The sequence below is a fragment of the Mustela nigripes genome, chromosome 16 (assembly GCF_022355385.1).
Source record: "Mustela nigripes isolate SB6536 chromosome 16, MUSNIG.SB6536, whole genome shotgun sequence".
NCBI lineage: Eukaryota > Metazoa > Chordata > Mammalia > Carnivora > Mustelidae > Mustela > Mustela nigripes.
In genome coordinates this window covers 35,583,791-35,601,871 of record NC_081572.1, presented here as the reverse complement: position 1 = coordinate 35,601,871, position 18,081 = coordinate 35,583,791, and the positions used below count along the sequence as shown (strand labels likewise).

The following is an 18,081-nucleotide window of genomic DNA, read 5'->3' as shown; positions in this document are numbered from 1 at the left end:
AACCCACGTCTGCTACCTAAGATAATCCACATTCCAGGAGTGATGCCCCAAATCCACCCAACCTCCCACTCACCTGGAAGAAATTCTGAGGCACAACCGCCCCCAATCACAGACAAGGAGGAAGAACTGAAAGACACTCCAGAAGCCAAGGTAGGTTGTTGCAATTTTTCTTTTTTAATTCTCACAGTGAAATCCACTTGGGAGGCAGGCCCGGGTATTCAGCTGCCATAGACAGTGTGGAGTGATCACCCCGGTGGGAGCCAAGAAGCCAAGACTGGGCTGGAGAACTGGGATGGGGGAAGTGAAGGGGGCGGTGGGAGCAGTAGGGCCAGGAGAGGAGGAAGGCTGGAGCTTTGGATAGCCACTCCCATAGAAGGTGAGGGCTTCTCTCTGCCACCTTCCTGCTGAGGGTCAGGGGGAAGCCCCACTTTTGGCCACAATCCCTTCCCCAGATCAAAAGGAAGAGACGGAAGAGAGCAAACAAAGGCCACGGAGCATAAGAAGGGGACCGAGAATGAGTTAACAGGTAAAATAATCAGGGACACCACCTCCTCTCCCCAGCTCACTGTTCATATTTGTGATGGGAACAATTTGATAAGATATAAAAACTTCGAGTTTTCTAGGCCCTGGTGGGGTGGGGAGAGGAAACGGAATCCAGGAGTCCAGAAATCAACACCTAAAATCCAGAGGCAGGAGCCAAGCTATAAGGGGCAGGGAGGGAAGGCAGAGCGCCCCACAGGAAACTAGATCACCTGCTCCATGGGCCTCATCTGGATGTCTCCAATCTGTTGGAAGGCACAAGGCTTAAGGCAGCCAGGACGTTCTCCCCACCCCCTCAGGCCTCCCTGCTGTCCTCCTCTGAGATGGCGAGGCTCTTCCAGGGTGGGGGCAGTCAAGACCAGACTCACCTGGACGTGTGGAGGGGTGCTAAGGACATAGAGGACAGCCTCGGCCACATCCTCAGGCTTGAGACACTGGAAAGCACCGGAGCAAAGGGGTAATGTGAAAGCAGAAGGGACCTCCCACCCCTGACATCCTTTCCAGCGTGTTCACCCCCAACCCAGCCCTCTGGGAGGGATGACAGGCTGGCTAGAAGGGTGTGCTCTGAAGGCCAGGGTTCCCTCTGCCTTTATGGAGGGAGTGAGTGGCTCATCCGTCCCAGACAGAGGGCCCACCTTTATGCGTTCATAGGTGGCAGCTGCCTTCTCAGAGTCCTTGTCGTGGAGTTTGAAGGCGAACTGTGTCTCCACCACTTCTGGAGAGATGCATTGCACCAACAGAGAGGACCTGCTCAGAGGCCAAGCCGAGCCCCACCTCCATCCAGTCAGAAGCCAGGCCTTGGGGAGGGCAGGATGGAGACAGCCGGGCCCCCTCCTTCCCCAAGATGGCTACCCGATGTCCAGCAGCCACCTTGTCCTCCCCAAGCTGTGATGATCATAGTGACACCTGCCACCCACAGACCCCATATCAGGTTAAGGGTTTTACGACAGTATCCCTTAAAACATCATAGCCAGGTAGGGGTCATTGTCTCCATTTTACGAGTGAGAAGGCTGAGGCTTGGAGGGGCTGAGTGAGCTGCCCAGGGTCCTGTGGCCTTCGAGGAAAGAGCTCAGAGTCTGGGTTGCCAGCCATGCTTTCCCATGCCCCTTACTCTCCTCCCTCAGTCTCCCCCACTGTGTTCCCTTCCGGTCAGCCCCCGCCGCGCTCATAGGCAAGGACTGGGCAGGGTCATGCAAGGCAGCACAGCACTGTGCCCCTCACAGTCCAAGCAGTGCACCCCAACAGCATGCATGCAGGGTGGGGAGGGCCTGCGCCCACCCTGTCCCCAGCAGGGCTGGGCCGAGCCCTCACCGTGGCTCGGATGTGGGTCTGGGCCTCCCGAAGCTCTTGCCTCAGTCCCTCTGTCAGTGCGGTGACGGCATACTTGGTAGCACTATAGAAATGGATCACGGAGTGGGGTGACACTTGGTGACCATACATGCTGGGTGGAGGGAGAGAAGAGAGTGAAGCCGCTGATGGCAACCAAGGCCCCTGCTGCTGCGTCAGGCAGCCCCGCCACTGGGATGCCACACGGAAGCCTGCCCGGGACTCCCGCTGGAGGCCACCCTGGGGGCCCGCTATGGTAGCTTCTGGGGTGCCAGCCGCTCTTGCCAGCCCTGTGCTCCCTGGAAGGCCAGCGAGGGGCCAGCACTCGATATACCCTATTCTGTCCCTTCCCGTAACTGTGCCATTTGGCTGTTAACCAGGTATTCAGTCCCTACTTTACCACCCGTGAAACTGACACCCAAAGAGGTCAGATGAGCTGCAGCAGATCAGCTGGCTCAGTGGCTGAGTGGTGATCTGAGCATTAGCCCTTGGCCACCTGCCTCACCTGTTGATGTTAATGATATGCCCGTCATCCACCTTGCGCTCCTTCATGGACTGGTAGGCCTCCCGGGCGCAGATGCTGAGGCCCAGCACGTTCACCTGCAGGCCAGGGAGGGCAATGGGGCATCTCCAGCATCTCCATCTCAATTGGGCACATCTGAGCAGGTAATAGAGCCGCAGAGCACCTCCCGCCCAGGGGAGTGGCATTCCAGAACAGTGTCCAGGGCCTATCAGAGACCACCAATGGCTCCAGGGTACCTTTCTCCCCCTAAAGCCACCAGCCCCAGCTGACCGCAGTGCAGCTCCTCTCCCAAGGTGACCTTCTCTCCCTCCAGTTTCTGTAAACAGGAATGGAAACCCCCAAACCCATGCACGACCCCAGAAACCTCCCTGTCTTGGCTGTCTCCTCTGCAAACAGTAGAATATCTGCCTTAGAGAACCAGCTCCTTTTCCTCCCCAAACGCCCTACTCTTCTCTGGGTCTATGTCCCTGGCCCTGCTCTCTTTAAAAAGCCTACAATCCTTCCTAAGATCCTGTAAAAATCTCTGTCCTTAGGCACAGACCCTAGGCTCTCCCCACCCTACTGAGGACCCTCTCTGCTCCCTTCCTGTCCCCTCCCCTGCGACTCCAGCAAGAGAAGACCTGACCTTCCTTCCTTTTGCACCTTCCTTTACCCTCTGTTCCATCTCAAAACAGACTCGGCACAGAGGTTTTTTAGGGGTTGGGGTCCTTGGTCACAGGACGGCAAGGGGCCCCCCCAAGCATATGGGGGCTTTCTGTCTTCCATGGCTTCTGCCAGAAGTGACCCAAATCCCTACCCTTCATGAAACAAAGGCCTGAAGCTCCTGCCAAGTGTCCCCTCTCCCCCCATGAGGACAAGCTTTCAGCAGGTCCTCATGTCTCTCCTCCTGAGAAGGAACAAGACCAGCCAGGACATCAGGTAAGGTATCAGAGCCGGGCATTGGGACAGATCACTCCCAGCGTGAACCTGCTTCACGAGAGGCTTTCAGCCCTGTTTCTGGGCCTCTGAGTAATGTATGTTTCTGCAGAGGACTCAACCATGAGGACACACAGAGTGGGAGAAACATGTTCCCTGGACCGGGGGTAGTGATTCTCCGAAGTCTGGTGGGGTGGGGGTAGAGATGTCTTGGAAGACAATCCTAACAGGTTTATATAATGTTGAAGCTGAAAGGGTCTTAAGGTTTTGATGTAAGTCTCTCATTTTACAGATGTGGAAGTTAAGGTCCAGGTTTAGAGACCTACTTCCTGCAGGTGAGGACCACAACTCAGATCTCTCAGAAGGCCTCATTTTCACAGCTCATTTTTTTTAAAAGATTTTATTTATTTATTTGACAAACAGAGATCACAAGTAGGCAGAGAGGCAGGCAGAGAAAGAGGAGAAAACAGGCTCCCCGCTGAGCAAAGAGCCCAACGAGGGGCTTGATCCCAGGACCCTGGCATCATGACCTGAATGGAAGGCAGAGGCTTTAACCCACTGAGCCACCCAGGTGCCCCTCATTTTCACTGCTCATTGTTCCAATTTTCATTGTTCATTTCCAGGCTGACGCACCTTTTAGATGCTAAATCAACTGCATGAAAAGATGTGTCCCCATGCACACACTGCTTTCAACTTCTCAGAATACTTTTTTACCCTAATATTGCCCCTTAATATTGTCTACAGGTTGAAAAACCCATGTCCTGAAAACTATGTTTGGTCCATACGAAATTTAAAAAAAATTTTTTTAAATAAATAAAAATAAAAAATTATTTTCACTCCCAACATGTGCTGGAAGGTTTCATTCACTCAAAAAATATCTACTGAGTATCTACTGAATATCTATTATGGGCTGAGGCTACAAAACAGAGAATAAACCAGACAGAAATCCTTGCCCTAGGGCACCTGGGTGGCTCAGTTGGTTAGGTGTCTGCCTTCAGCTTGGGTTATGATCTCAGGATCCTGGGATCAAGCCCCACATCAGGCTCTCTGCTCAGCAGGGAGCCGGCTTCTCCCTCTCCCCGTCCTCCCCGCTCTGCTCATGCTCTTGCTCACTCGGTCTCTCTCAAATGAATAAATAAAAAATCTTTATTAAGGAAAAAATCCTCCCCTTTAGGAAGCTGAGGTTTTGGAAAATGGGAGGGGCAGGACGTCCTATAAAAACCCTAGGATCTGGTCCCACTAGCCCCACACCGCACTGCTGCGGCGATGCTGGACATCAGCAGCTACCCTTGTACTTGGCCATATGCTCCCCCATTTACTGCAGACTCCACCTGACCCACCTCACTCATTTACATATTTACCCAGCCCCAGGATAAATGGAGTTTGGGGCCCTAGATATTGATGGTATAGGTGTGTTCACCCCAATTAAACGCAACAGGACTGCAGCTCATAGAGGCCAGAAGCCATACAGTGACTGGCAGGGCTGGGCGAGAACCTCGTCTCCTATCTTTTGGCTCCTTTGCTTCCTGGAAGACCATGTTCCCAAGCACTTAGCATGGTACTGACACAAGAGGGCATCCAATAAACACTTCTCTTCCCTAAGCCTTTCTTCCAGTAGGAGGAAATCAGCCTGGACTTTAAAAACTGCTCCTTTAAGGGGCTCAAAGGGAAAAAGAACAGAAAAGATATGCTACTCCTCCACTCCCTCTGCCTTTGGTAGGGAAAGAAGCAAGATGGGGGAGTCAAGGTGCCCCAGGTAGGAACCTGAAACTCCCTCGCACTAGATACCACCCCTCCCGCCCCGAGTAGCCCTCTGGTTCACAGAGCCCCGGCTCCCATCCTACCCCCAGCTCCTCTCTCCAGGCCTGCAGCTCTTACATTGAACATGTCCTTCCAGCCACTGGTACTGCCTGAGAGCAGGGTGTCGGGCCGGGCCAAGCCAGCATTGTTGATGCAGATGTCCACACAACTGTGCTGAGAACGGACGGCCGAGAACATGGAGAGGATGTCCTCCTCGCTGGATAGGTCACATCTGTGGGGGATCAAAGTCCCAGGATAGCCTGCACTCTTACATTCAGCAGCCAGCTCCTATGAAACCCAACAGGGGGCTAACTGCGGTGAGCTGCTCACTCCATCTTCCCGTCCAAGATGATGTTGGAACTAATTGTCCTCTTTAGTTAAAGTCCCCCAGAGTGAGGGGCACCCAGGGGAGTTGAGATCGTCAATGGAGCAATATCCTGATAAACCGAGTTATTGGGGATTCTTTCCTCTCCATTCCCTCCTCTAGTTGCTCCCAGAAGGCCTAGGTCTGAGCTGTCCCCCTCCGTCCAGAGTGCAGCCTGTTGGCTTTCAAGCTGGGCCCAACTGCCAGTCTCCCCTAGCCCTACCTCTAGGAAAGGGGAGGAAGTTGAGACAGATCTTTTCCTCTGTCCCACATGGTACCATCCTCTACCCTAAAATTTGGGGGGATATAATGAGGCAAGTCAGGTGGCAGGTGACCTTGAGCAGCCCAAGTGTATCAACAGGGACCTCAGCACACTGAGGAGCCGAGAGACAGACTAGAGGAAGCAGAGCCACTAGGAGGTGGCTGTGAGGGATGGGGTCATTCAGAAGCAGGAAGAAACCAAGCTATGTGGCCTTGGAGGCCAGTGGCTGGGTGCCTGAGCCTCGTGAAGGTGACTGTACCTGTGTGGGAAGAAGAGAGTTGGGGGTAGGAGGTGCTGTAGAGGAAGGGCAGCTGGGCCAACTGCCCTGGCCTCGAACCCCTTCCTCCCCAAATCGAGATGGGAATAAAGGGCTGGATCAGGTGACCTAGAGATTCTTTTCTGCTTTCACTTTGCTAGAGTTCAAAAGGTATGGTCCTCTGGGACTAGAAGGCTCCCTTGACCCCCCTTTCACCTACTCACAGTCACCTCAGGAGACAGGGCTTCTCTCTGTCGGAGGCCAGAACTCAAACTCTGTTTCAGTATCCATCAATAAAAGCAAACTAAGGAAGCCTGGGATTCTCCCTTCCCCTGGCATACAACTTCTCCCTCCCGTCTCCGGACTCAAATCCCCACAGGAAAGCCAAATTGGAGGGCCTGGGGACATAGTGCTCCCTGTCACTGCCTTCTCATTGTCCCACCTGCCCTCATTTATCCTCAGAAATGACCCGAAACCATGTCTATCCCCTCACAGCACAGGCATGTCCCCCTCATTAAAGGAGTCACCCTGAGGCTGGTGAGCAGCCTGGGATCCCCTTGGAGATTAGCCCCCCCCCCCCCTTCCAGGCTAGTTTGGAGTGGGGGAGGAGGAAGAGAAGGCAGCAGGGCTTTAGAATTAAGGAATCCAGCAGTCTAAGTCCTGGTCTGCTCATCTAGGCTCCAAGGCAGGGCCTGGGCCCTGAGATCCTCATATTAAGAGAAAGGGAGGGGTAGAGTAGGGCAGTGGTATGGCTGAGTGACCTTGGGACTATCTAGGCAGCTAGCTATAAAGTGTACCTTTGGTCAGCAGCAGGGGAGGAGACAGTCCTCCTTCCAGTACACCTTCTCCCTCTGTCCCCACCCAAGGCCTCCTTCCGCAGGGACTCTGAGCAATGGTGAAGGTAGTGCTCACTCCCACATCTTCAGCTAAGCACTGACCCAAACCCAGAGAGTGAGTCCTGCTAGGAACAAATCTAAAGATGACCCTGATGGAAATTTCTCATCTTCTTCCTTCCGGTTACAACATGGCCAACTTGATATCATTTTTCTCTGAGCTCTTGTCACTCCCATCTTGGGGCTCCTAACCCCAGGTTAAGAGAAAAACCGGGAGTTCCAGTTCCACACTACTTTGTCCCCTCACGGCTCACATATTCCTTGCCCTATTTCACCTACTCAGTCCCACCTAGGACAGTGAAATTGGAGAAAAGTCTATCTGTAAATATCCCCCTGAGTAAGGGTTAATCCTCAAATTTGGGGGTGAGGAGAGGGCAAGTCTCTTCGGAGAAGCTCCATTCCCACCCCATCCCCACCCTCAGTCCTGGGTAAAAAAAAAAAAAAAAAAAAAAAGAGCCACTTTGCTCTACTTTGTGGGTCAGGTCTGGGGACTAGAGGAAACAACCAGTAGCCAATTTAGCCCCTGCGACCAGAGAGCTTCCTTTCCTTCTCCTTGGCTTCCCGTTTCCTCAGCCTACCGGAGCAGGCAGATAGGGAGAAAGATGCCAGGTATTCAGAGATTTGGTACACGGGAGTAGAGGCTGTTAGGAGTAGGTAGGGGCTCCTTAAAAGACGCGACTTTCTAAATAAATGGGAAGGGAGAGGCCTGTCCTACTAGGTATCCCTCCCTCCCACTCTGATCCCGTTGCAAATGGCCTTGGGGTGGTGGGCAAGGAAAGACCCCCGCTCAGACCCTACCGCGACGGAAACGACGCCTCCCATAACTACCCTCTCCCCGGCGGGGACTTACCTCGATGTTGCCCATGGTGCGGGCACAGCCCACTACCTTCAGTCCCTGCTGGACCAGGGCCCGGGCCACAGCCGCGCCGATGCCCCCCGAAGCTCCCGTCACCAATGCCAGCCGGTCCCGCCACCGCTCCATGCCAGCCGTGGCGGTGGCCCCGAGCCGTGCGCCCACCTCGCTCCGCGAGCCGGACATTTGGATCGCGGAGCCTCCGCCACGGGTCCCAGGGGCTCGGCCGCTCTTCGATCACCGCCGAGGTAGCTACAGCAGCCGCTCTACCTCGCTCCGAGCCGCGCCCGAACCCGCCTCCATTCCGCTGGGCCCGGGGCTGGGGCTCCACCCTCCGCTCTCCCGCGACCCGCCACATCCAGCCGGTGACGTCCGCGGCCTGGCCAACCCCGCCCCCAGCCTGGAGTTAAGTGGGAAGCCACGTCTCCCGCGGCGCCCGGCGGCGCGGGAAGGTCCCGGGACCTTAAGGTCTTGCTTCCCATAGGGGCAGGAAAACCGAGGTTTTAGCCGGGGCTTGCTCCAGGCCCCAGGCCGCACACTTAAGGTGACTCCAGCGCCCCCGGTGGCTGATGGGAAGGGTTCAGCCCAGGAAAGGAGGAATGTCTACGCTATCACAGCCCAGGTACGTTCAGAGACTCTCAACCCTACCTGATCCCTCGCCGTTGCCAGAATGAGAACGCAAAGTTAATAGTGGAAATACTCCCAAGTACACGTTTACTGGCCTACTGTCTCCAACTGTCCTAGGCGCTCCCACTCCCAGTGAAATAAATGATCACTATGTATACCAGAGATTAAGGCAATAGCTAGTATTTATTGAGCGCTGTGTAATGGGCATTTATGAACAATTTAAATATATTAGCAAATATACACAGCAGCTCTATGAGATACTAATTAGTTTTTATTTTATAAATGACTATACGAGACAGAAAAGGGTGAAGCATGGACTTTAAACTGTCCAGTCCTAGGCCAGGGAATGCGCTCCTCCTAATCTGCCTTCATTTCATTCTCCCCTTTGTCTCTTCTTGGGCTATTGGTTGTGCTCAGAGGGTGTTCACTTTGCTCTCTAACTACTGAGGATGTTCCATCAAAGCTCTGGAAACTGCCTTCCTTACCTCTGCATTCTTAATATAGCCATCCTTCCAAAGAAAAAACACCTCTGCCTAAGGAATCCTGCCACTGCAAGCAATAGTATAAGCAGTAAATGTGGCTGGTTTATTCATTCACCAAGTACTCATGTGCTTGGCCCAAGAATAAAGATTAAGATAAAATAAAACCAGCCCTTGCTTTCAGCAATCTCAAGAGAAAACTAGACTGCAAAGATGGCGGAGAGAGGTTTGGGCTTGGACCCTGGGGCTGTGGGAGATCCTTAGTCATTTTTTCTGGATTCCCGGATGAAAGTGAAGAAGTCAGAGAGTCTCATATTACTTCAGCCCCACCCCTACACAACACTTAGATTTGAAATGGCAACCAAGGGGGTGTATCAAAGAAATGCCACCATCTATAAAAATTAAATCTAAGTTTTTGCTGTTGCCCACCTGAAATCTGATTAAATGGTAGAGAGCCCATAAAATTGACTCCAACCCCACTGCACAGAGAGGTACTGTGCCACTCTTTGCCTGCTACCCACCAAGTATTATCAACATGCAGACACAAAGCTCTAAGCACATGTGTTTACTGAACTAGGGACTCAACCATTTTTTTTAAATGGCAGCCAAATGCTAGTCCTGGGGGAATTTCTCTCCTTCATTACACACAGACAGCTGTGGAAGCAGTAAACTGTAAAGCCATAGTGACTTTATTGTTGGAAACCAGATAAGGAGCATGCACTTACACACTGCAATGTGGTTAGCTCTGGGTGCAGCCTTCTAGTCCCATGTCTACACGCTACAGTAATTCCTTCTCAGGCAACCCTTGGTGGAAATTCTGCCAAGTTCTGTTTCCATTCTTCTAGTTCAATACGAATCTCTGAATTTAAGGTGCTTTATGTTAGGTATCAGGGAATTTTTAATAATAGCAATTAATGTCATGAGAAAGATGCTTATTTAAAGCTATCGCAGCAAATTTATTCTTTCAAAACACAAGACTGAAAACTGCTTTTTTGGCTGTCAACTCTGGTCAAGGGAAGAATTTTGTCCTCAACAATCTGTATCTCTATCCTCATTAGCAGTTCATCTGATATAAACAGTGGCCAAGTACCGAGTTCAAAAGTGGCAAATATTAAAATACTGCCACACATTAAGTAGAAACATGTACACCAATTTTTACTATGCGTATTAATAAATATTCTTTATTTTAAATTTTGCACATTGCGCTTTAACATTACATCCAAACATTTCTCAAGTGGATGTCTACTTTGTAAAACCATATATTCAGCTCATTGTCATTTCTGTACAGAAGTATAAGTACAACATTACTTTTTGCCACTAAGTTGCTTTAGTAAGTCTCACAGGAAGAGAAACATTTAATGAAGAGAGATGGCTTAAATCATATGGCAGGCCTGCGCAGCCACGCAACTAAAGACACAAGCCTGAAGAAAGAACAAACTAATGAGGTTACCTCCACCGTCTCCCAAAACAAGAAAGAATCACATTGATTTAAGATAAAATTTTGCCATAAGTCACTAAATTAAGAGTTTTTTGAAAGAGAAGGCGCAGTAGTCATCTTGAGTGTTTCATTGAAAGACAGAGCTATTTTATTTATTTAATTTGCTCCAGCCGTTGTCAACCAGCCACTACAAATGGGCCTCTTGTGATCATTTAAGCGGCAGTATTTATTAAATTTCTCCTTCAGATGCTGTCGGTATTGTTCTCTATTGCTGTAGAAAGACTGGTTATTAGCCATAAATGACTGTATTTCATCTTGTGAGATAAAGATTTCCTCATCTGAAGTACATTCAGACTCATCCTGCAAATTAAAGCAGTAGTTAAGATCATGACTTATTTTAGGAATGCCAAATACTATGCTGATGGAGGACAGCTAAAAATTAAGGCAGTCTAGCCTTTTAATTTCAATTTAGTCACATAAAGTCTCTGATTGGACTGTTTACAGAACAAGCATCATGTCATTCTGTCTTAGAAAGTACTAATAAGAATAAAATCCAACTCAACTCAGTTTGAAACTCTGGATCTATAATTTGTCCTGGAACACCTATGAGCCTGACAGACTACCGACATGTCTTTGTCTTAAAAAATGACTGACTAGGGGCACCTGGGTGGCCCAGTGGGTTAAAGCCTCTGCCTTCGGCTCGGGTCATTATCCCAGGGCATCCTGGGATTGAACCCTGCATTGGGCTCTCCATTCAGCAGGGAGCCTGCTCCCCCCACCCCATCTACTTGTGATCTCCATCAAATAAATAAATAAAATCCTTAAAAAAAAAATTACTAACTAGAGATGGTTACAACTAGTTACTAAATTTTAAATAACCAGACTGATCTGGTTTTTAACCATCTGGTCCTATGTTGAAACTTTTATCTCTACAAATTAAGTAGAGATTAAAATATAACCTTTTAAAAACTTCTGAAATTTAACCACCATGTAAAAACAAACAAACAAAAAAACCCTGTTCTATAGAATCTGGTTCCATTAGGAGCCGAACTACTATACTGAAGATATAACACCCTTCTCTTTTCTTCCCCTCCTCCAAGCTCCACACTATGTACTGGGTTGCTCATAATCAGGCATAATTCATCTGAAGTATCAAGATGTGAAGTCTGTATAAAAGATTTTCCAAGTTCAGTTATGCCTTTATCCTATATAAACTGAAAGGAAGTAACCTAGAAGAGTGGGCTCTAGTTCAGATTCTACATATTTTCCTGGTCTGGAAGGCAGGCCATAATAAACTGACACTCAGAAAGGCAGTTTGCTTACAAATAACTTTCTCCAAGGAGGCAGATTCCTGGACATGATGCTAACTCTATTCCCCTCTCTCAACTATTCTCTCCTATCTTCAGAGACAAAAGAGGACAAGAAAATGTGCTCTAGAGCAGTTGCATAACTCGTTGAGGGGAAGAGCAGAAATGAAGTCACACACACACAAAAAAAAAAAACCCAAAAGACTGCCCTTAATTTCTTAAAAGCTCCCCCACCCAGTCCCAACTTCAAATTCTCAAATATTGCGCCCTCCTCTTCTGTACCCCATGAGCAGTTATTCACAGTTAAGATATCCTTACTTACAAGGAGTTCAACTAAGCTCTTGGCACCTTTTCCGGAATCAGGACCAAATGACGGTTCTGTGGATTCTGCAAACTGTGGTACGTTTTTCCTATGCTCAAACCAAGGCAGTGGCTGCCCACCCTTTTCAGAACTGCAACAGCTTTCAGGATGTGCATCTTTGGTCTTGTCTCGGTGAAACACTGTGTGCACGGTATTTCCTGAGGTCTCTCGATTACCTGGATCTGTAATACAGCTTCCAAGCTTTTGGATCTGGAACCACAGCAAAGGATGTCTCAGGTAAAAAGAGAGGAAATTACAGCAATTACTCTTTAAATAAAGGGGGAAAGGGGCGCCTGGGTGGCTCAGTGGGATAAGCCTCTGCCTTCAGCTCAGGTCATGATCCCAGGGCCCTGGGATCAAGTCCCACATTGGGCTCTCTGCTCAGCAGGGAGCCTGCTCCCCAACTCCTCTGCCTGCCTTTCTGCCTACTTGTGATCTGTCAAATAAATAAAATCTTAAAAATAAATAAATGAATAAGGCGGGGGGAAGGTGCATTAACTAATAGTGTGTTAACTTTTTAGAAGGAATGGGGAGTAACAGCAGCAGGTGGCATTCAGTAGGCGCTTACTACATACCAGATGCTATGCTATCCCATTAATACCATCTATCTCATTTCATCTTCTCGGAACTTAATCTGATAGGGACTGTCTTTCCTTACAGATGGGACAACTAACATCCAGCAAACTGCTCAAGATTACAGAGCTAACTCATTTAAAAGCATTACAAAAAATGGGGTGTCTGGCTGGCTCTTTTGGTTAATTGTCTGCCTTCAGCTCAGGTCTTTGTCCTGGAGATCTGCGATCAGGCCCCTCATCATGCTCCCTGCTTTGCGGGGAACCTGCTTCTCCCTCTCCCTCTGCCCCTCACTTGTGCTCTTGCTCTCTCTCATTCATACATACATACAAGTATTATGAAAAGAATGAACTGGATTTATGACTCAAATGGATTGCTGGTCAAATGACCACATCAGACACACATGCATACAAAACTCACAAGATGAGCAACTGATGGGAACTGCAATCTTTTTTTTTTTTTTTAGTATTTTATTTATTTATTAGAGAGAGAAATCACAAGTAGGCAGAACAGCAGACAGAGAGAGGGGGAAGCAGGCTCCCTGCTGAGCAGAGAGCCAGATGTAGGGCTCAATCCCAGGACCCTGAGATCATCACCTGAGCCGGAGGCAAAGGCTTAACTCACTGAGCCACCCAGGCACCCTGGGAATTGCATTCTAAAGGTACTCATTCTCAAATAATAATAAATACCAGCAACTAAGCTTCAGACTTGCCACTCCAAGGAAAATCGGTTGCTCTCCTCTCAACAGCAAAGGTTTAAGAATTTTAACTTACATGTTCATCACATTTCAACATCTTGCTTTTCTTTTTCTTTTTTTTATTTTTTCCTTTGGTGTTGTTCTCTTCAGAATTTGCCCAACATTCAACACAACTATCACCATCATCCTCTTTGTCTTCACAGTGATGAACACAAGAGTCGTCACCTGTAGAAATCCATAATCTCTTATTCATGTGCTTTAATCAGCCATGTAGTAGAAATAATTGGGAAGCTCATCTGAACCTACCGTGTTCATCATGATTACAAATGCCTTCAGTGCAGGCAACATCCGAACCCTCCCGAGAACCTGTTTCACTCCCTTCCATGCTAGATGAATATCCACAATCACTACCATTACAGTGTGGTGATAAGCCTGCGAATCAATCAGTTCAGAGTTACAATTAAGATACCAATAAACACATTACACAAAGAGTGAACCAACTGGAAACTACAGAAAAATTTCAAAATTGATGGCTTACTGAAAACAGAGAGTGAATTAAGTAACAAAAACATGATTAGGAGCTTACAGTTTTTTGTTTTCATCAGAAAATAACTGACTGAGCCATCCAGGCACTCCAAGAAAAAGGAAATATTAAGTGTCTAAGTTACAGGATCTCTAAAACTTTTTTTTTCTCTAAAACTTCTTATATCTATTTTATTTTTCAAGTTTTGCTTTGTTTGTTTGTTTGTTTTTTAAAGTAATCTCTATCCCCAACGTAGGGCTTGAACTCATGAGCCCAAGACCAAGAGTTGTATGTTTTACCGACTGAGCCAGCCAGGTGTCCCATTTACATTTGAAAAAAAGAAAAAAGAAAGAAAGAATACTGGGGTAGGGGGAAACCTGGGTGGCTCAGTTGGTTAAGCATCTGCCTTTGGCTCAGGTCATGATCCTGGGGTCCTAGGATTGAGCCCCACATTGCGATCTCTGCTCAGCACGGAGTCTGCTTCTCCTCTCTGTCAAATAAAATCTTAAAAAACAAAAAACAAAAAACTGTAGAGGCCCCTGGGTGGCTCAGTTGGTTGAGTGCCTGACTCTTGATCTCAGCTTAGGTCTGGATCTCAGGGTCTTGAGTTCAAGCCCCATGTTGGAGCTCCACGCTGGGCGTGGAATCTACATACAAAAGAAAAAAGAGGCATTGTACAGTCACTTGAGCATCAGACTCTTAGTTTTCTCTCTCGACATGATCTCAGAGTCAACATGATCTCAGAGTCAGAATCGTGTGATCAAGTCCCACATAAGGCTCCACTCTCGCACGTAGTCTGCTGGATATTCTCTCCCCCCCCGCCCCACTCACTCGTGCTCTAAAATAAAAAAATAAAAATCTTAAAAAGAAAAAAACAAAACTGTATCTGGTTACCTTTCTTTATTTTAGGGGACCCCAAGAGATTGCCGCTGCTAGGACAGGTACAGGATGTATTTTCATTGGTAACAATGACTTCTACACAACCATTACCATCTTCAGTGCTGCCACAGGCTTTGCAGCTGTTTTCTATGAAGTCTGTTTCCTTTAAGGATCAATATTAAGAGATAGTAAAAAATCTTACCTTCATAATGGATACATTTTAATTTCCTTAACATCAACCAATTAGACAGGAGCTAGGAGGTTAACAATTGAAAAAATTATTCTCATGAAAAAAATCACTAAACCACTGATAAAGAGTATGAAACAACTAAAAGCAAGTTAAGAGTTAATGGTATCAGGAAAGTCTAGGAAAGTAGTTCTCAAAGTGCAGTCTGCTGATTCCCTAGGTCAAAACTATTTTCATCCAGATATAAGATGTGACTTGCTATTTTCCACTGTATTGACACACTGATGGCACAAAAGCAATGGTGGGGAAAAGTTGCTAGTACTTAGCACAAATAAAAGCAGTAGCAATCAAAGTGTACTAATGGTTACTATATTCCTTACTTGACAAAGCATGCTTAGGAAATCAATAAGTGGATACTCAATAATGTCTTTGATGAAGACTTTAAAATATTTTTATTAAGTATCAATTCATGAGTATATACCTTTTTAATAGTGTATGTGACAAAGAGGAAGTATGCTTTAATTAAAGCACTCTTGCTGCATACCAAAGTACAATGGTCTTCTCAAGGAAGAGCAGTTGAGCAACTGTTCAAGTTATGAACTAAACCAGGTGTTTTTTTTTTATCCTGGAACATCAATTCTGCTTCAAACAATGAGAGACAAACTGTGGTTATTCAGACTTAGACACTTAAAAAGACATTTTCTCAAAAAATGAAGTCAGCCCATCACCTCAAGGAAAACAATGGACCGTATTTGTGGTCAGTGATTAAAAATTCAAACTTTCAAATCACGATCAGAATTTTGAAAACTTATATAAATAAGCACAATAAGCTTGAAGTGTCCCACTACTTAAAGATCTTTCTAATGAGATCAGTAGTGCTTTTAACATGATTATGTGATATTATGTAAAGAAATGTCAGTATCTGGCAAGATCTGCGTAACTCAGTATATCTATATCTTTCAAATGACCAATTTCATGCATGAGTAAAAGATCTATTCAAAATGCAAGACTGACTAATGGACTTTAACTTAACTAAGTTATGAAAAGGTCACTGATAGGTGCCAGGTTCTGTATCATAACTAATCTTTAAGACACTACCTCTTGTTGAGTTGTAATGCTAAAGAAGAACAGCCACAACTATCTGAAAAAGTTTATATTAAAATATTCCTCCCTTTTCTGAGACCAGACTTTCTTCATATGCTTCAACCAAGCAACATATGGAAACAGACTAAATGCAGAAGCAGATCTGAGAATCCATCTAATTCCTTTTAAACCAAATATTAAAAAGATCTGCAAAAATATAAAATAATGCCACTCTTCTCACTTCCTTTTTTGGGGGGAGTGGGGGTGGGACATTTAAAAAAAATATTATTCATGTTAACATAATAGAAGGGCTTATTTTTAAAAATAATTTTAAATTTCTCCATTTTAATTTCTAATACAGTGAATTTTGGTTAAGTATAATCCATATAAACAAAAAGCACATTGGGCCCTGTAATTTTTAAGAATTCAATGGGGTCCTGAGACCAAAAAGAACTGCTCTAGGTCATGCATGGAGTTAATTTCCCCATTTGATCTAACAACACACTAAGATCGGGTACAAAGATAACTACTGAATATTATAAAAAGAATACATGACATTAAAAATTTTGGCTTTTACCAATTATAGTAGGAAAAAAGCCAATATACAAGTTGCAGCTCGTCACATTCTGGAAAAGCATGGTAAAAATGCCAAAATCTAGCAAAAAGCAATACTACATAATAATGAGTCAAAATTATGGAATATTACCTTCTCTTGGCTTACTTCCTTTTCATCTGCTGCTTGTAAGGGAGTAGGAATATCACATACACATTTATTTTTTCGTCTATTCTTCCGTTTTTGGCGTTTCTTTTCTTGCTTGAGTTCTCTTACTCGTTCCTCCTCTGAAAATTCTTCACAAAGTTGTTCTAATCGGCTAATACCCTGTACTTTTTCCACAGTCATCTATTAAAAAACAAAATTGAGAATAAATATTGTTCAGAACTTCCTGTATTTTCCATGGAAATTCTCATTTGCTAATTCGATTTTTTGAACTCAGGGTTTTAACTCATGACCCTGAGTGAGAAGACCTTAGCTGAAATCACGAGTCAGACCTTCAACTGACCAAGCCACCCAGATGCCCCTCACTTGCTAATTTTAAATGATACCACACACAGACAGGTAATTCATGTTGCAATTTTACAGGGCATCCCCACAAAGAATCTTCAATTTTAATACTTTAAATGACGACATCTTAAAATCCATAGCAAGTGAATATACCATGAATCCCAACAGGAAAGGCAGACTTACACACACTCTTATTCCAAACTGGCAATATTCTAGTTTCAAATTCCAAAATTTTTAACACAGCAGAGTAAATATTCATTTCTTCACACAATGAGAAGACTATTTAACCTGATTAGATGATCTAGTTTCTGAAGTCACAAACATACAGAAAGAAAAGGAAACAGGAATGTGTTCACCAAGAACCAGTACAAATCTCCTCAGACTCCCCAGAACAATGTTTAAAGCTCATGGATGTGCTTCTGAAAAAAGGGTTTATAGCTTTCATAGTATTCTCAAAAGGGATCTGTGACCCAGTTAGGGTTAAGAACATGCCCTAGAATGTAACAAAATGTTCACTAGCCAATATTTTATGTGCTGACAGTGTAGAACTCCCCCCTCAAAAAAGTTACCAAATCATAAGCACTAAACCCAATACCAGCAATATAAAGAAGCTACTGGACATCGGCAGGCAAGCTGAGACTCATTAAAAGTTTCTAATTTTGGGGGCGCCTGGGTGGCTCAGTGGGTTGGGGCCTCTGCCTTCAGCTCGGGTCGTGATCCCAGGGTCCTGGGATCGAGCCCCGCATCGGGCTCTCTGCTCAGCAGGGAGCCTGCTTCCTCCTCTCCCTCTGCCTGCCTCTCTTCCTACTTGTGATCTCTGTCTGTCAAATAAATAAATAAAATCTGTAAAAAAAAAAAAAAAAAGTTTCTAATTTTGTTGCTTATTTTGGGGTTGCTTTTAACTTTCCATTAGATATATTTGATAGCAACATCTTGCTAAATAATCATAAACTTCAGTTTTCTACTCTGAAAGTCTAAAAACCAAAGCTGGCAGAATAAGAGGACTGAAAAACAAAGAAAAATCCACAAACCTCTTCTAAATTCCAATTCCCCTCCCTGAACGCCTTCAGATACATGACACTATGACTGGATCACAGGCCTCTGAGGTAAAATCAGACTGGCAGCTTAATAT

General features: G+C 46.2%; 2 protein-coding genes across 7 annotated transcripts in view; both read right to left on the bottom strand.

The window, feature by feature from the left end:
• Nucleotides 1–160: 160 nt before the first annotated feature.
• Nucleotides 161–8,277, bottom strand: DHRS11 (dehydrogenase/reductase 11). 3 transcript variants are annotated; one of them, XM_059379421.1, is made up of 7 exons: nt 7,730–8,277; nt 5,183–5,392; nt 2,372–2,466; nt 1,853–1,981; nt 1,176–1,269; nt 909–974; nt 161–785 (listed from the first exon to the last, which is right to left on the bottom strand). In XM_059379421.1, the coding sequence occupies exons 1-7, from the start codon at nt 7,916–7,918 to the stop codon at nt 744–746; spliced, it is 825 nt and encodes a 274-aa protein (XP_059235404.1). In that variant the 5' UTR covers nt 7,919–8,277; the 3' UTR covers nt 161–743. The 3 variants fall into 3 exon arrangements, 2 of the variants coding, with proteins under 2 accessions (XP_059235404.1, XP_059235403.1); XR_009400276.1 differs by having other exon boundaries at nt 761–785; nt 1,176–1,255; nt 1,852–1,981; nt 7,730–8,275; XM_059379420.1 differs by having other exon boundaries at nt 161–974; nt 1,176–1,255; nt 1,852–1,981; nt 7,730–8,275.
• Nucleotides 8,278–9,990: 1,713 nt separating this feature from the next.
• Nucleotides 9,991–18,081, bottom strand: part of GGNBP2 (gametogenetin binding protein 2) — a 32,828-nt gene continuing 24,737 nt past the window's right edge. For all 4 annotated transcript variants that reach the window (XM_059381020.1, XM_059381022.1, XM_059381019.1 and 1 more), the window contains 6 exons: nt 16,593–16,787; nt 14,632–14,779; nt 13,521–13,646; nt 13,291–13,439; nt 11,906–12,154; nt 9,991–10,636 (listed from right to left, as the gene is read on the bottom strand). In XM_059381020.1, coding sequence (XP_059237003.1) covers nt 10,433–10,636; nt 11,906–12,154; nt 13,291–13,439; nt 13,521–13,646; nt 14,632–14,779; nt 16,593–16,787 — 1,071 coding nt within the window. In that variant the 3' untranslated portion in view covers nt 9,991–10,432. The remainder of the gene's footprint in view (nt 10,637–11,905; nt 12,155–13,290; nt 13,440–13,520; nt 13,647–14,631; nt 14,780–16,592; nt 16,788–18,081) is intronic.

Excerpts from the sequence above, each read along its gene's own strand:
- DHRS11 (XM_059379421.1), bottom strand. The coding sequence starts at position 7,918 with ATGTCCGGCTCGCGGAGCGAGGTGGGCGCACGGCTCGGGGCCACCGCC. Across the intron at positions 5,393-7,729 it reads GCACCATGGGCAACATCGAG|GAGCTGGCTGCTGAATGTAA; the intron begins GTAAGTCCCCGC and ends TGGGTTTCATAG. Across the intron at positions 1,982-2,371 it reads CATATCATTAACATCAACAG|CATGTATGGTCACCAAGTGT; the intron begins GTGAGGCAGGTG and ends CCCTCCACCCAG.